The sequence below is a fragment of the Anolis carolinensis genome, chromosome 6 (genome assembly GCF_035594765.1).
Source record: "Anolis carolinensis isolate JA03-04 chromosome 6, rAnoCar3.1.pri, whole genome shotgun sequence".
NCBI classification, from domain to species: Eukaryota; Metazoa; Chordata; class Lepidosauria; order Squamata; family Dactyloidae; genus Anolis; species Anolis carolinensis.
In genome coordinates this window covers 13,216,667-13,237,717 of record NC_085846.1, presented here as the reverse complement: position 1 = coordinate 13,237,717, position 21,051 = coordinate 13,216,667, and the positions used below count along the sequence as shown (strand labels likewise).

The 21,051-nt window shown below is 42.6% G+C and overlaps 1 protein-coding gene across 3 annotated transcripts; it reads right to left on the bottom strand.

Annotated features, from left to right (window-relative positions):
* Window positions 1–244: 244 nt before the first annotated feature.
* LOC100567421 (uncharacterized) lies at window positions 245–19,738 on the bottom strand. 3 transcript variants are annotated; one of them, XM_016997838.2, is made up of 3 exons: window positions 18,704–19,738; window positions 4,445–6,311; window positions 245–2,839 (listed from the first exon to the last, which is right to left on the bottom strand). In XM_016997838.2, the coding sequence occupies exons 1-2, from the start codon at window positions 18,716–18,718 to the stop codon at window positions 4,461–4,463; spliced, it is 1,866 nt and encodes a 621-aa protein (XP_016853327.2). In that variant the 5' UTR covers window positions 18,719–19,738; the 3' UTR covers window positions 245–2,839; window positions 4,445–4,460. The 3 variants fall into 3 exon arrangements, with proteins under 3 accessions (XP_016853327.2, XP_008120015.2, XP_016853328.2); XM_008121808.3 differs by having other exon boundaries at window positions 245–6,311; XM_016997839.2 differs by lacking the exon at window positions 18,704–19,738 and adding an exon at window positions 12,303–12,831 and having other exon boundaries at window positions 245–6,311.
* Window positions 19,739–21,051: the final 1,313 nt, after the last annotated feature.

Below are 21,051 nucleotides of genomic sequence, written 5' to 3'. Positions count from 1 at the left end.
TGCAGTTCCTAGAAGTAACTTCTCTCACCTCTGAAACTGAAGACTCCATTCTCAGTCATGGAACAAGGCTGGCTTTTCCACGCCTTTCCTTTCCTTTCCTGATGCATGCTGTCCCTCCTATTTGTGTTCAAAACCGGCTCAAAGGTAATTAAGTTAATTACAAGGTGGCCTTGAAAGAAATGCAATTAGCCAGCTGTTCCCTCCTCCTCCTCGTTCGCTCTATGAGTTCGCATTTATTGCGCAATTTCATCCAAACATATTTTTATTATTTAATGCCAGACTTTTTAAAAAAATCATGGGGCCATCATACATTATGCACAGAAATAATGGGTAAAGAAGCAGCCTGCTTTATAAGCAGCAATCTTGCCATCTGAGCAAACATTTATGGGAGCCATATAACTCTCTTTGATATATGAATTCTCGATGGGGATGATTTTTATCGACCGCAAGGGTTTCTCTCAGTTAACAGGAGTTCCACGGTGAGCACACTAACAAGAGCTGTTTAAAAGGAGCACAACAAAATGACAGTTTTTATTTTGAAAATAAAATAAAATACATTTCCAGCACTTTTTATTACCAAGAACGGCGAAAGAAACACAATTGAGTTATACTATCTGAGCATCACACAGGTTCAAACAATAGACATGACAACAAGCGGAACTTCTAACTCCAAAGTTTATAAAGAGCTTAGTAGCCAACATGGGATCATGGTTTGAAGGTTGTGTTGAGGAACAAGGTTCATATTTCTTGAAATCCACTGGGTGGCCTTTGGCAAGTCACACAATCTCAGCCTCAGAGGAAAACAATGGCAAACTTCTGAACAAATCTTGCCAAGTAAACTCATGATAGGATTGCTTTGAGGTTGCCGTAAATTAGAATCATGGAGCCCCCACTGAGCTGCTGAACGTGTTAACCGAAAGGTTGACAGTTCGAATCCGGGGAACGGGGTGAGCTCCCGATGTTAGCCCCAGCTTCTCCCAATCTAGCAGTTCGAAAACATGCAAATGTAAGTAGATCACTAGGTACCGCTCCGGCGGGAAGGTAACGGTGCTTCATGAAGTCATGCCGGCCACATGACCTTGGAGGCGTGTATGGTCAATGCCAGCTCTTCAGCTTAGAAATGGGGATTAGCATTAACCCCCAGAGTCGGACATGACTGGACTTAACGTCAAAGGAAAACCTTTACCTACCTAAATTAGAAACAACCTGAAGGCATGCAGCAGCAACTTGGCATCACTTTAACTGCCATGACTTAATACTATGGAATCATGAGAGTTGTAGTTTTGTAAGGTCTATAGCTTTCTCTGCTAAAGAGTGCTGGTGCATCACCAAACTTCGGCTCCCTGAAGAGGCTTGGCTTCATTAAACCTCAGAAGCATGTGGTTCAAAATAGATTCTGAGGCGAGGAGAGTGATACAACAGGCTTTATTCTGTAGAATAAAATCTGTGGGTAGCATGAAAAGAAGTGCCACCCCAAGATACAGCTTGGTTGGACTTTTATAGGATTTCCAAGGATATTTCACACCTTCAAAATTCTTCCGTTCCCATGCTTTCTTTCTTTTCATCCTATTCATGGCACCATTTGGTCAGACCCTTATCAAAACAGCAAATGTCCATCTATCAAAATCAAAAGAAAACAAAATGCCAACTCTGACTCCTGCATCTAAGGCCACTGTCTTCAAAGAATATATTGTCTGCTGGTGTGACTTTCCTGAACCAGTGACTTTTACATCTCTAAGGAATGTAATGGGCTTGTTTATTGCTGCCACTTGGTAGCATTTGTGGCAAACTCTTCTTATTGATCTCTTCTAACACTTAAGAAGACTATTCATTTAATCAAACTATTCTTAATACAATTGCTATTTATAAATCAGATTAAATCAGGCCCCTTGAGTTCCTTCATCCCAAGATCCCACAGCATTGAGCTGTGGCAGTTAAAGCGGTGTTAAACTGCATTGATTCTACAATATAGATGTGCCCTAAAACAGACAATCCAGGGATTGCATGAAATCTTGTGTAGAAGCTGTTGAATTTAAGTTCATATATAATAATATAATATATACTCTTTATGACTGTGGCTTGAAGCATGTAAGATATTTTGGTGAAGGCTCGGGGAAAAAACAGGTGAATTGAGCAGGACATGAAACCAGCAGTGAATACCACACATAATCATGTATAAGTTGACCTCATGTATAAGTTGACGGCAAGTTACAGATTTTGATATAATCTATGGATAAATTGAGAATAATTCTTCAGAAAAGGGAAAGCCCCTGTATCAGAAAGTGGAAGGTAGAGGTACTTCACTGAAGTTCTCCTGGGCTCTTGCCTTTTGCCACTCTACTGAGAGAGGAGAATGATTTCTTTTTTTATTTGAGTTACAGTACTTACAATGACCTGTGGGCAAGTCAGCCCAAGTTTTTTGGGTTGATGATTTTTATGAAAAATTTGAGAAATCTATCTGAATATATACAGTAAGTATATACCTGAGTATATACAGAAAATGAAAATTTTGAGACATCTACCTGAGTATATACAGGTAGCCTGAGGATACAGCCCATTCTGTCATACATTCAAAGTTAAGGCCTAACACCTTAGGTGAGACAAATTAGTTTGGACCATGAGGCAGAGAATCTCACAAGCAGCACTTTCAGTTCTTGACAGAAGAAAGTACAATAATGAATTAAGCATCAAGCGATTTGCAGTTCCTCCATGAATCTCATATCTGCTACCTGAAGCAGGAGCTCAACACATCCCAATCTCTTCCTCTCTTCATTTGTTTTCTTCCTCCCTTACTTGTCCTTGTCATCTCAATTCCTGCCAGCTCCTTGGAGAACCAAGACTGAAAACCATAACAATAGATTATCCAGACTGTATAGTGTGAAGACATGTTCATATTTGCCTAGTTTGCTCTGTGGCATAACCTCCAACTGTGCCCATTTGGCTGAGACTGTTCCAATTAACTCTCTGCCCTCACACTGTTTTTAAAATGTTCCAGTTTCTCCCACTTCCTCCCACTTGCAATTTACAGTTGGCATTTCTCATAATGCCACAGAGATAGCAGGTGGCAGGTTTTGTGGGCTAGAGAAACAAAACAAAAGAGGTAGTATAAACATCTGCTGCAGACTCATCAATGCCAGATACAGGTTGGCAAAGAGGTTCTAGCTGTACCTCTTTGCAGGTCAAGTAGAGACTCAGAACAGTTAATGCTTCTCCAGACAATAAAATGTTCTTGCACATAAAATATTGAGGTGTCAAGGAGAAAATTAAAGCCCTTCTTCTTGGCACCTAGTTTTCTAATATAAAAAGGTGGGCGGAATGTTATTTTCAGTGCATGTGTATATGCCTTTATGTTGTCTATTGACTTAAGGTAACCCCATAAATTTCATAGGATTTTCTTAGGCAAGGGATACTCAAGAAGTGGTTTTGCCAGTTCCTTCCTCTGAAATTTAGCCTACAGCACCTTGGCAGTCTTCCACCCAAATACTAACCAGGTCTGATTTTTCTTAGCATCCAAGATCAGACTGGGTCTCTTGCTGTCTGAGTATTTAGATCTATCCCATCATTTCAAGTGGTATCGCCAGGAAATTGATTAACTAACTCATTGAGCAATGATTCCCAAAGTTTAGTCCTTCAGATGTTTGGGATTTCTACTCCTAGAAGCCTAATCCATCTTGGCCAACTGTCAGGAATTCTGAGCGCTGAAGTCCAAAACATCTGGAAAACTAAAGATTGGGAACAACTGTCATAGAAGGCAAACTTAGAATTGGAAATCTAGGAGCTGTTCTATTAATTATACAGTATCCCTCATCCAGAATTCTAAAATCTAAAATACTCCAGTTGTCCACATAGGGGACTGAGATGGAGATATCTTTGCTTTCCGATGATATAACGCACACAAGCTTTGTTTCATGTGCAAAATTATTTAAAATAAAAATTAGGTTAGGATATGCATGAAACATATATGAATTTCATGTTTACACTCATGTCCCAGATCTTATTATGAAAGTATTCAAAAATCTGAAGTGTGGAACACTTCTGATCCTAAGCATTTTTGAATTAGAGATACCCAACCAGCACATAATGTGTAGAGGAAGAAAATAGAAGACTACACTAAGATGACAAGAAGGAGGAAATTCCCATGATGGGTTTCTTCTCTATACCAAGAGAAAATCCTAGAAGACAGAGAATGAAGCTATTAGGGAATACAAGCCAAAATTGTGACTTCTGGGTTTCAACTAAAAGAATTTTTACAGTCTTTCTCAATCTCCCCAGATATTATTGGACTACAAACCCCACTATCCCAGATGTTGGTTGTGCTGGTTTGGGACGATGACATTTGAAATCCAGCAACAGTTTGGAGGGCTGAGTTTGGGAAAGGGTGCCGTGTTGCTAGCCTGACCTGCAACCTGAAGTGTACAGCAAAGACAAGCTGAGTATGCCTCACCATCTCTTCTCCTTCTTCAGTCTCCTTCCTTGTTCTCATTGCCACCTTCCTCCTCATCCCGCTTTCCTGTCTCAGTGATTGCTTCATCCCCACTTTCCTCCCCGTTGCACATTTGTTGGCACCGCTGATTCCAGCAGAAGCGTAGGTTAAAGTAGCCGCTACAGGCGATTATAAAAAGAATGGAGGTGAACACTAGTCCCCAGAGAGCCACTCGCTTTTCGGCCCTCCCTTTGATAGTGCATTCGACACTTTGGGGACACCCAGAAGCTCCTGGCGTACAGATCCATGACCTCCCCAAAAGAGTGGGCACCTGAAAAAGAATCACAACACAGAGGAAGCCGATCTCCATCGCAAGAAGAAGGGCCACCCAGATGTCAAAGAGCGGCACGCCACAGATTTTCCTGATAGACATCTTGGCTTCCTCCTGTGTCCCAGGAGCAGTTCTCCGACTTCCATGCCCCTCGCGGTGGGTGGGCTCAGCCCTGCAGCAGGGCTCACAAGGGGGTTCCCAATGGGCTTCCCATTTGTGGCCCATGTGACATGGATCTGTGTTAGTGCACATACAGGCTGCATTGCCATGGCTTGCCCCAGTGCTTGGTCCGGCCATGGTTTTCTTCCCACCAGCGGGCTTGCAGCTGGGATCCTTGGTCATGCAAGGTTGGGCATACGTGTTGCCAGCAGCATCAAAATTCACATGGTGTTTTGTGTGTGTTTTAGTCCCCTGAACTGGCCGACGCTTGATGGCCATGTTTGGACTGTCATCTACTACAGCAATCTGGCCCATGCTCCCTTCAATGTCTGGCCTGCATTTGGATGCCATGCCATATTGGCCATCTTCACAGTATCTAGGCATCATCTTACTTTGGCCAGTGTATTTTGTACAGTCATTGGGGTTAATATACCTCTGCTGGAAGGTCTCATCATGTTCATTGCCAGGAGAACCACGGGGGGTTATCTTGCCTCTATGGGGTGAGCCATGAATGGGAATAGGGATACTCTTGGTGGGTGCACTATACTGTCCCTTTTCTGCATAATAGGGTGCACTACGGGTTTGTCTCACCTGACCTGGGGAGCTAGACATTGCATATTGTTCTGTTCCAGGGCCATGTGTGGGCTTGTTGCTTTGCTTTATGTCCTTTGGGTAGGCACCCGTTTTGGTTTGAGCCATGTCATAGTAGTGGTCGGGCATTTTGGTCTGGCTAATGTGCTCCTGATGGATAGGCATGCCATAGCCTCCAACGTCCGGTGGAACAAAGCCCGTATCAGGATAATGTTCACCAACCATGGGTGCCCCGTGCCAATCAGCCCAATCATGCCAATCATGGTGGCCGTAGTAGTAGTGGGGATGGTGGGGGTGAGAACGGTAGGCCCCGTAGCGTCTAGGGAGACCACGACGCCCAACCCAGTAGACGGTGGACATGTCAGCAGTGCTCCCATGCGGTGCCTTTTCCACAATAGCTAAGCCTTTTTCTTTATCCTCTTTCCCGTTCCCGTTCCCGTTCCCGTTTCCATTCCCATTTTCTCCATCTTCTTTTTTCTTCTTTGGGCTGCTCAGTCTCATGAGTCCCACCAGGAGTAGCAGGGCAATGAACACAAGTCCCCACACCCCGGCCACAGAGAATGGGAAGTGGAGGTTGTGACATAGGGTTGTGCAGAAGTCCCGTGACTTGTCTTCGATGGGGGCCACCCAATTGCAGGCCACGTCCTCCTTCACTGAGTCCCATGGCCCGTTTGAGAAGAAAATGGCCACAATGCGAAGGCCCAGCAGGAAGTACCATGGTCCTAAGCCCTCGCAGTCGAGTGCACCGGAAAGGGAGGATAGGAGTGGTCGGAAGATGTGGATAAGACCCGAAAGGATGATGGACATCTGTGGAAGTGGGGGAGGGGAGACAAAAATAAAGACACTAAGTCGGGGTCTGAACAGGGAAGCTACCTAAGGCTGATAGCTTTTTCTGTGTATACTCCAATAAAACCATCAACAAAAATAATAACAGTAATGATAAATGGAACAACAAACATTACAGCTGCCAATCATTCCATGCTATGGATGAGAAGGGAGGAACATGAAAATAGAAACAGAGAAATGTCTTGATATAATTCTACACCTTCTCCCAGCCTGGTGATTCTTGGATACAGTCCCCATCATCCTCAGTTATGGTTGCCTGGGAGGCTGGGAATTGTCACTTAGGGGATTAGATCAGGCAAGATTGTTCTGATACACGGCTGCATTTGGAATATTCCACAGTACTCTGCTATCTGTATTTCAAAATGGGTGTTAACTTGATTGGGAAAAGCAGAAGAAAGGACAATCAATACAATAGAAGGGAGGGACTAGATTCCTTCCCTATGAAGGAAAGTTAAGTGTTTCCTATAAATAAGGGCCAAACAACAAAACCTGGGGGTCACAGAATCCTAGAATTAGAAAAGACCCTATGGGCTGCAGTGGTTCTCAACCTGTGGGTGCCCAGATGGTTTGGGCTTCAACTCCCAGAACAGCTGGTAAACTGGATGGGATTTCTTGGAGTTGTTGGCCAAAACATCTGGGGACCCACAGGTTGAGAACCACTGCACTATTGAGTCCAACCCTTCTGCTCAATGCAGAGTCTTCAGTTAGAATATCCTAACAGGTAGCATTAGAGTCTCATCTTAGAGACATCAAGAGAAAGAGACCCCATCACCTTTGAGACAATTGGTTCCATTGCTGAGATGTTCTTACTGCCAAGAAGTTCCTTTTAATATTCAATTAAAATCTACACTCTTTTAACTTAAAATCATTAGATTTGACCCTATAAACCTGTCCTCTTCTCCTTTAGGTATTTAAAGTGTGCCATCACACACTGTTCTCTTCACTAGGTTTAACAGATCCTGCAACTCTTCCTCTTATGTTTTGTTCTCCAATCCTCTTTATCATACCTATTGCCCTTTTCTGATCCTGTTCTAATTTGTATATCCTTAAAATGCACCCAGAGCTGAACACAGAAATCTGGATAGGTACTGACTAGCCATTCCTTTCATTGAAAGCCAGTGTGGCTCAGCAGTTTGAACATTGGACTATAACTCTGAAGGCCAGGTTTCAAATCCCTACTTGGCAACAGAAACCCACTGGGTGACCCTAAGCAAGTCACAAACTTTCTGCTGCAAAAAAACCCTTGATAAGCTCACTTCAGAGTCTCTATAAGTCAGAAACAACTTCAAGGCTCTTCCTTTGAGTTGGAAATGGTGGTTCCATTCATCTGTGCTTAATAGGGGAAATGACTAAGGGCCCATCCCGATAGGCCCATATCCTGAAAGCTGTCTTGGTTTTTACTGGTTTTTACTTGGTTTTTACTGATTTTCCTCCTTGGCTTCCCGCCCCCTCTTCTGGCGCATCATTTCCTCATGCCAGGAGGGCACGAGGAGGCAACTTAGGGTGGCCAGGTACTTTTTACTTTAACTTTAAGGGTAAACTTGGGGGGGGGGGGGCTTTAGGGTGGCTGCATGCCATCCCGGTTTTAATTGGGATGGCATGTAGCCACCACTCTCCAGGACAGCCCAGGTTTTTTGGACAGTGTGGGAATTGAAATCTGTGCCAAAACCCGCTTTGGTGCGAATTTTAGTCCTGTCTGGAAGTACCCTAATTCAGAGATTTAAAAGAGCCTTTCAATTTACATTGTGGGGTGCAACTATTGCATCCTGCTGAAAGTTTATCACCTACCCTCTGGTAAAATACCTCCAGTAAAGGTCATGATAGAGGGTTAAGGACACAAGGACTTCCGCCGCGAAAGTGAAAACCACGACTAAATAAATTGCTACTTTGCTATTGCTGGAAGCAGGCCATAGGCTCACATTAGGGATCTAGAGATTCCAGAGATAATATAATATATAGAATTACAGAATATAAATACTGTAAATAAATAAATAAATAAATAAATAACATTTTAAATCAAATCCACGAATAATCAAATCTACACAAATCAAAACTGAAAATATGGAGGGATGACCATATGTACTTTGTGGAAGAAGTCAATCAAGTGAAGGGGTACAGTGAGGGGTACCTGTTCCTACAGGACCCATTTTGCTAGTAACTTGGGGACTGCTTGTACAGTCTTTCAAAGGATGAAGGAGTAATGCATGGAATCTGCAGCCACAGGATATGGAGCTGCATACCAGCTTACGTGGCTGTAAAAGAGGACTACAAAAATCCATATAGAATGGAAGAGGAGAAGAGGTGTACAAATGGCTATGAGCTATTTGGAACTTTTTTAGGTTCAAAGTCAGCCACTGAATACTTGTGGCTATGGGAGAATGGGGGAAAGGGCTTGGCTCTGTGCCCTGTGGATGGGCTTTTGGGAAACGCCTGGCTACCATTCATCCAAAAAGAAGGCCACCGTGAAACCAAATACTGGATTAGGAGGTCTTTTGTTTTGATCCAACTAAACTTTCCATGTATCTGCTCTCCAGATCTACTGGACCCCAACCATTTGAGCCAAGCTTGCTAGAGGTGGAGGTTGCTCTAATGCATATGGTGATCATGGAGTTGGAAATGCGGGGCCCGACCAACAGTTTTGTACATAGGACTAAGTACATAAAATACAACATATGGCCTGAAATTATGATCCCTTCTATCAGCCCTTCCCAGTCCAATTTGGGTTGGGAGAGACTGACTTTCTGGGAATTGGGAACAACAGTTTGGGATTTATGTCAAAGTAGTGCTGTAGGCACTATTTGAGGGAGGAAATGGCAAACCACCTCTGAGTAATTCTTGCCTAAGAAAACCCTATAAAATTTATGGGGTCACCATAAATTGTCAGGCAACATGCGGGCACCTACACACACACACAAATAAGATATACTTTAGGGCCTCAAATTATGAAGGGCTTCTTTAAAAAGCTGCTGGATTGAATGATGAGTCAAGAAATACAGAAGTCCCTTTAATTCTATAGGTCTATTTTAGTAGAACTAACAATAGGTTATTTAAATTCCTACTTAGTTGTTAGAATATACAGTGGCAATGCAGCGAGCACTTACATTCATACAGTTTAAACCCCTATCTTGTATTAATTCAGCTCTGGGGAATCAATAAGACTAAAATGTAATCTTCACTGAAATGGCCAATCCAGATTTTTGCAGTGTTGCTGAAGAATAACTTCCAAAATGGTGTCCAACATAAACACTGGGTGTATTGTGTCTTTTGGAAATTTATGAAAATCGTTGCAATTTGATCTAAGCCTTGCAATCTCATCAGACGGGCTGATTTGCCTTTGTACTCCGCTTCCTCGCACTTTTCAGCACGGAGACCATTAAACAATGCACATCTACTTCTGGTTGGGCTCTATAACAAAAGGGGTGAAGAAATGGCATATACCACCAATTGGCAACATGGGAGGCTTCTCGTGTTGCCTTTGAAACAGTGGGGGAAGCTGGGCAGTGGACACTTTCCCTTGTAGGATGGGGACGGTGATGGATCTGGTGATGCGGGGTGTGGGGCAATGTGTTCTCCACGCCCCCCATGGATTTGCCATGATGTGTTGCAAATCCAATAGCAAATGTGATAAGGGCCTTAGTGTCTTAGGACTTCATCAGACAGAATGAGGGGAAAGCAGAGGGAAAGTGGAGGGAACTGTCTTAACCCGTTCCCTCCTGTCTTTCCCTTGCTTTCTCCCGTCTGGAACTTGTTTGGAACTGGGTAGCATCCAACTCCTGAAGATGGACTTTGGGCTCAATTTCCATGTGCTTAGGAAACATGAATTTCCACCAGAAGTGCCCTCATGTCTTGTGATGCCCTCTGTGGGAATCCGTTTCCTAAGTCCACGGAAACAGAGCCCGAAGAAGGTCTGATAAGGCCCTAGTTGTTTCAGAAACTAGGATGCAACCAACATATTCATTTTGGAAGCACTTTCCTGCATACTGGGAGAGAAGGAAAAGGGCAAAAAAGGGAGGTATCTGGAGAAGGAGAGGAGGAAATTTTCAACTGGAGAGAGATGTGGGAATCTTAATATTTTGTCTCAAATGGAGACAAAAATATTTTGAAGTTCAAGGGTGCATCTATACCATGCATGGTATAGATCCCTCCAGGTGTTTTGGACTTCAGAATTCCTAATAGCCTATCAGCTGGAGGGCTGAAGTTTTCCAGTGCTTGATCTATACTGTGGAATTAATGAGGTTTGACATCTCTGCCATGTCTCAGAGCTACAGATTGATTGGAGTTGTAGCTTTACACATTGTTTAGCCTTCTCTGCCAAACAGTGCTGGTGCCTCACCAAACTACAACTCTGATTATTTCATACCATTGAGCCATAGCAGTTAAACCGTTGTCAATTTGAATTAATTCTACAGTTTAGGTGCACCCCTACTCCCAGTGTCCCCTAAGCCAAGTTTACTGTGCAATTCTACACGCTGCAATATAAAATGTAACTTTTTCAAGCTTTGGAGAGAAAGGAAGCACTAGCCACGCTTGTTGTCCTATCTATTTAGTTCTAATTATATGCCATCTATCTTTATCCCTTATCATCCCCAGCTTTGAATACAATATTGATTCTATGGAGCAATTACAATCAACATGCCCACAGGTATAATTATAATTGGGATGTTCAGAACAAAAGTATATTTAGCAGTGTTTTCCAATAGCTGAAAGCTGATGACATCAGTCCAAGTTCTGGGTTCTTCCGTTCAAGGGAACTTAAAGGATCTACACAAGTCCACAGAAGCAACCAACCCATTGCTGAATAGGTAGCTGAAATTAAGGTCCTCATGGGGTTGGGGACAGGTGCAAAAATACTTATTTACATCAGATTAAAAACACTTTTAGCATATTTTAAATTAGGCCTCCCAACATTGTTGTACAACCAGTTGAAGACTACTGCAACGAAGCTATCCAGTAACTAAATCTGGCATCAGATACAGAAAGATGCACTTTTCCTGAGAACTGGGGCTTATCCATCTTGGAAAGCCACAAAAAGGAGAACATCACTCATAGCATTCTTTTGGCAAACAACCTTAGGGAGCAGCAAAGATATGGTTGCTGGAAATGTCTTTTCTCCTGCCTAAGCTGTATTGATATTTGCTTGTTTAATCAACAGTATGAAAATGACCCTGATGACCCTTCCCCAGCGTTCACGCACATGTCATGTTACTCCATCAATGCCGAGTTCTGCCTGGCGGTTTACGTAACTGGATTTTTTAATTAAAACTATCGGATTGGATGCAGATTGAGTCAATATATCCCTATTGAAGTTACTGGGATATCGCCAAAAGGACTAAATAAAGTTCCATTGATTTGAATGGGTCCAATAGAAGCATGTCAATGTCCGCATCCAACCCATTTTTGATCAATATCTCCTATGACGGCAAGCAGGACAAAATATATCCATTAAATAAATGTTGTGGAATTGTCTTAGGCTGGGGTGAGCTGAGGTCAAATGCTCTTTTGTTCTCCAATTCTCCTCCCAGGCATCTTTCAGGTATGGCAACCTGGTGTTCGCTGAGTGATCTGCTGCAACATCCAAAACAACCTTCTCCAATCAGATGTTTCACAAACATGTTGGACTACAGCACCCATCATCCCAGCTAGCATGGAGGAGGTGGAGATTACAGTCTAACATACTGGGAAAGGGAGATCCATCTACATTATTTTTCAGAACATACACACACATATACAATGTTAAGTGTAGAATCAATGCAGTTTGACACCACTGCCCTGGCTCAATGCTATGGAATCCTGGGAGTTGTAGTTTGGTGAATCACCAGCACTTTTTAGTAGAGAAAACTAAAGACCCTGTAAAACTACAACTCCCATGATTCCACAGCTTTGAGAAATTGCAGTTATAGTAGTGTCAAACTGCATTAAGTCTACAGTATGGATGCTGTCTCTCCTCCATACCTGATATCCTGGCTACTTGGGTCTCCCCCTCTTCTTTCATCCGTCCTGTTTTGAAGTCCAATCCTCTCCTGTCAAAGCCCAATAGATCCTGAAAACTGGAGTATGTATCCAAGTGTGGAAACTGTCAAAGGACGTGCTGGCCGGACTAGAGCAGAAACCTTGTCTAAAAATGCAGACGATGTGAGATACCAGCTGACAATATATTGAGTCACTCCCTGCAAACCCTGCCCCAACCAGGCGGTGTTACTTTGGCTGCCAATGCATTCCACAGCCACCCACAGGGCATCTCGGGGTGTCAAAGACAAACAGAGGCCGATCTTGATCATCGGGGTGATTAACGCCACAGCACAGAGAGGACCACATCCGAGAGGATTTGCAAAGGTATCTCTTGCCTAAGACAGAACAAACCACCTAGACTGCCCCAAACCGCATAAACTTGGCCATGAATAAAACACTGGTCTCTTCTATCGCAGACCTTTTAAAAGCATCTGAAAAACTAGAGTCACTGTAATATTAATGCAGTTTGACACCCCTTTAACTGCCATGGCTCAATGCTACAGACTCCTGGGAGTTGTAGTTTGATAAGGTCTTGTCTGCCAAAGAGTGCTGGTGCCCCACCAAACTACAACTCCCAGGATTCTGTAGCACTGAGCCATGGCAGTTAAAGTGGTGTCAAGCTGTGTTAATTCTACAGTGTGGACACAACAAGTATAATATTGGTCTTTCCTGATTATCCAAATTATTTTTAATGACCAAATTCATAATCTAATAAGGAGGAGAGAAAAGTTTTTAAAGCATCTGAAAAAGTGGGGATGCCTCCTTAGAACTAATTCAGTTTGACTCTGCTTTAATTGCCAGAGTCTCACAGAAATTATAGTTTTACCAGGTCTTTAGCTTTCTCTGCAAATGAGTTCTGGTGACTCGCCAAACTACAACTCCTATAGCATTGAGTCATGGCAAATAAAGGGCTGTTAAAGGTAAAGGTAAAGGTTTCCCCTTGACATTAATTCTAGTCATCTCCGACTCTGGGGGTTGGTGCTCATCTAAACAGAAGAGCCAGGTTTGTCCGTAGATGCCTTCTAGGTCATGTGGCTGGAATAACTGTATGGAGTGCCAGTACCTATTGATCTACTCACATTTGCATGTTTTTGAACTGCGAGGTTGGTAGAAGCTGGGGCTAACAGTGGGAACTCAAACCATCCCATAGATTTGAACCGCCAACCTTCTGGTCAGCAAGTTCTGTAGCTTAGCGGTTTAATCCGCTGCGCCACTGCAGCCCCATGGGCAGTTAAACTGCATTAATTCTACTGTGTAGATGCACCCTGGGATGACATAGAATCATTTGGGAGAACTGGAGAATACAGGCAGTCCCTGAGTTACAAACATCTGACTTACAAACAACTCAACAATTATCACTATTACTATTACTATTACTATTACTACTACTATTACTATTACTGTACTATTATTTGCATTTCTATACCACTTTTCTCACCACTTGGGGGATTCAAAGCAGTGTACAACATAATCAATGGCAAAAATTCAATGCCAAACATATATGTAAAAGCAATACATAATATATCTAAATCAATAACATATACAGTAGAGTCTCACTTATCCAACGTTCTGGATTATCCAACGCATTTTTGTAGTCAATGTTTTCAAAACATCGTGATATTTTGGTGCTAAATTCGTAAATACAGTAATTACTACATAGCATTACTGTAAAAGTATTGAACTATTTTTTCTGTCAAATTTGTTGTATAACATGATGTTTTGGTGCTTAATTTGTAAAATCATAACCTATTTTGATATTTAATAGGCCTTCCCTTAATCCCTCCTTATTATCCAACATATTCACTTATCCAACGTTCTGCCGGCCCGTTTATGTTGGATAAGTGAGACTCTACTGTAACTATAAATTAAAACCATTAAAAACTAAGCAAACATCGGACATGGATATAAACATATTAGACATTTCTGACATTGCACCAATCCTGTCGTTGTCATTAGCTTTGTGTGTGTGTGTGTGTGTCAGGAGCAATTTGAGAAACTACAAGTCACTTCTGGAGTGAGAGAATTGGCAGTCTGCAAGGACATTGCCCAGGGGACGCCCGGATGTTTTTGATGTTTTTACCATCCTTGTGGGAGGTCCCCACATGGAGCTGGAGCTGATAGAGGGAGCTCATCCGCACTCTCCTCGAGTTGGATTTGAATTGGCAACCTTCAAGTCATCAGTCCTGCCGGCACAAGAGTTTAACCCACTACGCCACCGAAGGGGCTCCTTTAGCTGCTTCAGTAGTACGATCACTCAACGAACAGCTGCTTGCATAGCCAGGTTTTGAGTTGTTTTCTGAATACCAGGAGGGAGGGGCTTATCTAATCTCGCTGGGGAGGGAGTTCCACAGCCGAGGGGCCACCACCGAGAAAGCCCTGTCTCTCGTTCCCACCAATTGCGCTTGTGATTGACAGCAGTGGGACCGAGAGCAGGACCTTCCTGGCCAAACTTAACAATCTTATACCACAACCTCTGAGGATGCCTGCCATAGATGTGGGCGAAACGTCAGGAGAGAATACTTCTGGAACATGGCCATACAGCCTGGAACACATACAACAACCCCGTGATCCCGGCCATGAAAGTCTTCGACAACACATTGATCTTATACCTTGCTTTAATTCTCCCACAGGAGACTCAAAGTGGCTTAACATAAAAGCCCCAGCATACAATTTAAAATATACAATTATGTAAAGATTAAAACAGAATTAATTATGAATTTCAAAACGCACAGCCAAAATCCATTAAAACATATTCAAAGTTTCTATATTAAACAACAGTTTTTCGCACTGAATTTACTTACTTTCCAAAATCAGCGTCTGAAGCTAAGTTTTATGTCTTGCTCCCAACTGAAACATGGCAGGCATGCCCATGGACTAAGGACTTTCTGCCTAGGAAGCTTATTAAAGGATGCTTAAATATTCAAATATTTTGTATAACATTGCCCTCTGGAGTGCTTTAAGTTGTTTTTATTGTACTACTCATATTTTTGAATAATTTCGTTATTGGCCTCAGTGGAATTTTTAAAAAGGTATTATTGCTATTTGTTGCATGGTGAGTCATATTTGTTTCAGAGGCTGCAGTGGAAGCTACAAGAATTAAATATTGCCTTCCTGAATGTTATAGCTCTTATGCAAATCAAGTGGGAAATGCTTGGCATTCTTTAGTTAAACATTTCTTTTGATTTCAAGCAACTTATTTAAAATAATGAACAGCCAGGCCCTAGACATTTATAATAATATGTACTGTAAGTTTAGTTTAACTGGAGGAAAGTGATTAAATATTTTCATTTTCATTTTTCCTGCATCTTCTACACAAGAGGATGAAATTGTATAAGTGTGAATTTTATAAGAATAAAGTTGTAAGAAAGTTGAAAGAAAGACTGAGATAGGAGGGAGTGGTGAATTGGAAGATCTGAGAAGAGGATCTAAGCTTTCTCTGCCAGTCTGCTAGGCCATGTTCTAGAAGCATTCTTTCCTGACGTTTCAGCCACATCTATGGAGGGCATCCTCAGAGGTTGTGAAGTTTGTTGAAAACTAGGCAAGTGGGGTTTATATAAGGTAAATGTAAAAGTTTTCCCCTGACATTTAGTCCAGTCGTGTCTTGAGTTGATGCTCATCTCCATATCTAAGCCAAAGAGCCAGCATTGCTTGTAGACACCTCCAAGGTCATGTGGCTGGCATGGCTGCATGGAGCACCGTTATCTTCCTGCCAGAGTGGTACCTATTGATCACATTTGCATGTTTTCAAACTGCTAGGTTGGCAGAAACTGGGGCTAACAGCAGGCGCTCACTTCGCTCCCCAGATTCGAACATGCAACCGTTCAGTCCACATGTTCAGCAGCTCAGTGGCTTAACACACTGCACCACTGAGGGCTCTGGGGTTTATATATCTGTGGAATAATGTCTAGGGTGGGAGAAAGAACTCTTGTCTGCTCTTTCATCTTCTTTTGCCCTTAGGCATGATGGAACTATGCTTGTTCTTCCTTTCTCCCCATCATGATAGGGCAGTGGCAGTTGGAATGGAATGAGGGTCATTCCTTTAATTCTAGACTTAGGTATGATGAAGACGTGCCTGCCTCTTCTTCTCTATTTCCAGTGATCCGATGCAGCTCCCTCCCCCCCCCCCCCCCCCCCATTCTTACAAACTTTGAAAACACTTTACACACAGGGTCCCACAGAGCCCATTGTATGAAGCAAAACTACTTTTGAGCATTCCCTGTGGGACTCCTTAAAAATGTGTTTAAAGTGTGCAGAAACTGAGGTTTTAAGAATCCAGTAGCAGTCATCTTCAAAGCTCCTATTTTCAGAAATGGGTAAAGGTGCTTATTTACATGTGGGATGGGAACTGTCAGATTCCCCATGATAGATTGTTGTAGTGATGTTAAAGCAGGTATGGGCAAACTTCGGCCCTCCAGTTGATTTGGACTTCATCTCCCAGAAATCCCAGTCAGTTTACCAGCTGTTAGGAATTATGGAAGTCCAAAACACCTGAAGGGGTAAAGTTGGCCCATGCTGTGTTCAAGAGTAGCCTTTCCTGTGGGCAGTCTCGAAATGAGCCTTGATGCTCATTTCTCACTAATAATCCATTTACATAATTTTTTAAAATTAATATTTAAAAATAATGTATTCTTTAGTAATTGCACAATTTTGATATATCACCAATTAGCTGTGGCTATATTTCCCCCTTTTTAGACCTAGATTTCAGACTTGCAATTGCAATTAGAAAAAAGAAAGTAGAAGAATGCAGAATGGGAGGGGACTTCACTCACCTGTGTGATAGCTCAGAATGGGGAGGATTACAGTAGCAACAGACAAAAGCACATTACATGCCATAGTCTTACCTGAAATTATGATGGTATTGCCACTTTTGCTTGCAAGACTCTTTCCTTATGACCCTAATGGCTGGTGACACAGGCGGTTCCCCTAGCTCCTTTCCCAAGATCTCCTTCGTTACAGCAGATGTTCAAAACAATAATAACTCATTGGCTTTAGGCATTGTGAGGCTGTGAACACTTTCTTCATCCACCTTTCATGGTGGGTGGGGAGACAAGCAATCCAATTGCAAGGTGTCCTCCAAGCCTTGCCCTCCCCAGATCTCTCTACCTGCAACCATGATTTTGCCTCTTCACAATGCCTGTACCAGTGGTTCTCAACCTGTGGGTCCCCAGATGTTTTAGCCTTTAGTTTACCCTGGTAAACTGGCTGGGATTTCTGAGAGTTGTAAGCCAAAACACCTGGGAACCCACAGGTTGAGAACCACTGGCCTATGCACAGCTATTGGATCAATATTTTCAGAGCGTAGCTATCACGACCACCAGAACTCTCTTCTGGCCAGTCAACAAATCAGGTATAGTCAACATACATGAGATATACTTTCTTTGCCTCAGTCTCAATCACCGTGTCCTTACTTATACCAACTTAGCCTACTATTTTAATGCTCATCTTTCATTTTGGAGAAATTATTTTCCACTTTTTCACAATATTCTTTATTTTTATCCCAAGGTTGTTGTGTGTTTTCCGGGCTGTGTGGCCATGTTCCAGAAGCATTCTCTCCTGATGTTTTGCCCACATCTATGGCAGGCATCCTCAGAGGTTTTAAGAAACAATTGAAAACCTGGATGTTTGGGCTGGCCTTTGGAAAGACAGCTATTGGATAACCATCCTCATTATAATTCTATTCTGAATGTTATTAGGTTCCTTTCATTGGGGCATTTTAATCTAATGATTTTATCTTATATTGCTGCTATAGTCCCCCCCCACCACCTTTGAAGTTGACTGAATTGCATTGGTGGTTGTTTGATATTACTGTTGTATAAACCTTTGTTTTAACTTCTGTTTTATCATCTTCTTGTGTTTTAACTGTGTATATTGTTAATGTATTTGCGCTGTTACTTTTGTAACATTGTGAGCTGCCTGAGTCCCCACGGGGAGATGGAGGCGGGGTATAAATAAAGTTATTATTATTATTATTATTATTATTATTATTATTATTATTATTATTATTATGAGGTTTGAGAAACTTCCTTTCTTGGACTACAATCCCCAGAACTGCCCAGCTCCCCAGATGCTCTGCTTTTACCACCCATCATTTTGCTGTCTAAATATTACTATAACTCCTGTCATTCCATAGCAATTAAAGGGGTATCAAACTGCTTTAATTTTAAATGCAAATGCATCATAGGAGAGGCTTTGTCCACTTATCACCTGACCGCTGAGTTTATCCAGGAATCCCTGCTGAATGATTTTGTCAAAACTTCCTGAAAGGCCAAATATATACTGCCCACTAGATCATTCTATTTTACCATTCTCAAAGCATTCTGAAGAATTAATAAAATAGAACTTACCTGCCCAGAACTCATGTCGATTCTGTTTCAGCGAGCCTCCTCTTTCTATACACCTGATAATTTCATAGTTAAGGATGCTTTCCACTGGGCTGCCTAGAACAGATGTTAAGATGAATGACCTGTAATTTTCTGGCTCTCTGTTGGAAACCCTTCAAGTCATTGGCCTTGCGTTTGCTGCTTTGCCATCTTCAGATTCTTCATTTGGCTATGTACAACTTTTTGCACGTGGAGTGTATGTTTACTAAATGAGATTCTGCCAAGATGTAGTTATTCGGTTAGCATCCATCTTCTGTGCCAAGGAGATAAATATATTCTACATGAAAAGGCAATTGCTGCATTCCCTGGAGGAAGGGAGACATGAAAGTCAATCTGAAATTAGGAGGAGGGGAGGACAACAGGAAACTATAAACAGTGGTTCTTCCCGTCCGGCCTCTTCTACACAGATGCTGCATTTTACATGAAGTCTATATTCTTCTTGAAGGAAGTGGCAAAGGATGGCAGCACAATATTAATGCTATTTGTAAAATATATATATATTAAAGGACCCACCCTTGTAGCCAGAACAACCTTCAGGGCAACTAACAAGCTGTGCATTATTCCACAACAAAGAGTGCAATTTCCAAAGGCAGCTGAAATAGCAGTGATGTGCCAAGGTGCCACCAAAACCACTGTGGCCGATGAGTACCAGTTCCTCTTGAAATCTCAGGCAAACAGGAAGGGCCGAGACTGGCATCTAAAAGATAGCAAGGATGGCACCGGCAAATCTTCCGGAGAGGCAATTCTGCAACTGGGACATGACCACAGAAAAAGCACCCACTGCCCAGCATCTGTGTTGCCTCACAATCTCTATAGATGACAGGTGTCAGAAGATAAGTTACCTGATGGGCAAGCTCAGCTGGAAAAAGGCAGGCTTTTCCCAATTCTCACTTGAAACTTTGGAGGGGAGGGGGCTATACAGTTGGATTGTGTATCCACAGATTTTGACATCCATGGCTTGAAGATCCTCACCCTGCCCCACCAATTCCAAAAACAAACATTGACTACACACACACACACACACACACACACACACACACACACACACACACACACTGTGTGTGTATCCTATAAACTCATGAAGGAGTCTAGCCATCGGTGGTTGCCAGGGGAGCATTCGCACAATTAAAACTTGTGTGCCACCTGCACCATACCTTGGGAAGTCAGACCATGGTGGTCCATACTCTGGTTGCATCCTGAATAGACTACTGCAACGCACTCTACATGGGGCTGCCTTTGAAGACTGTTCGCAAGCTTCAAATGGTCCAACGGGTGGCAGCCAGATTGCTCACCGGAGCAGCGCAGAGGGAACACACAACCTCCTGTTATGCCAGCTCCACTGGCTGCCAGTTTGCTACCAAGTACAATTCAAAGTGCTGGTTTAGCCTATAAAGCCTTAAACAGTTCTGGCCCAGCTTACCTGTCCGAACGTATCACCCTCTACGAACCATTTTGGGGTTTAAGATCATTTGGGAAGGCCCTGCTCCCGGTCCTGCCTCCTTCATTTAAGCAATTGAGGGGGTAAAGGAAGGGGCCTGAGGCTTTTAGGAGTTGTGGGAGTTGGAGTCCAAAACACCTGGAGGGTCAAAGTTTGCCCATGACTAATATAGAACAATCTTATCATCAAACCAGAATGGGTTCACAAGCTAGTTTTGAACCATTTTCCTCTGAGATGCAATTAGTACACTTCTTCAAACTTATATATTTCATTAACACCCTACTTATATCATGAGATCTAAGGCGGACAAACTATTAACAATTGGGTTGCTGTGAGTTTTCTGGGCTGTATGGCCATGTTCCAGAAGCATTCTCTCCTGACGTTTCACCCACATCTATGGCAGACATCTTCAGAAGTTGTGGGGTCTGTTGGAAACTAGACAAGAGGGGTTTATATATCTGTGGAATGTCCAGGGTGGGACAAATTTGCCCATGTAGAATGGCAGGCAGGAAGTAGCCAGGCTATTCAATGCTAATTAAGGTGGCCAATTGCAACATTTACACTTGCCTCAAACAGACAAGAGTTCTTTCTCCCACCCTGGACATTCAACAGATATATAAACCCCATTTGCCTAGTTTCCCAACAGACTTCACAACCTCTGAGGATGATGCCATAGATGCGGGCAAACCGTCAGGAGAGAATGCTCCTGGAACATGGCCAGACAGCTCAAAAAAACTCACAGCAACCCAGTGATTCCGGCCACGAAAGCCTTCAACAACATATTAACAGTTGAATCCAACTAACAACAGATCTAAATCAATACAAGTCATTTGTCAGTCTATAAAGAAATAATTTAACAAGCTAAAAGAGCTTA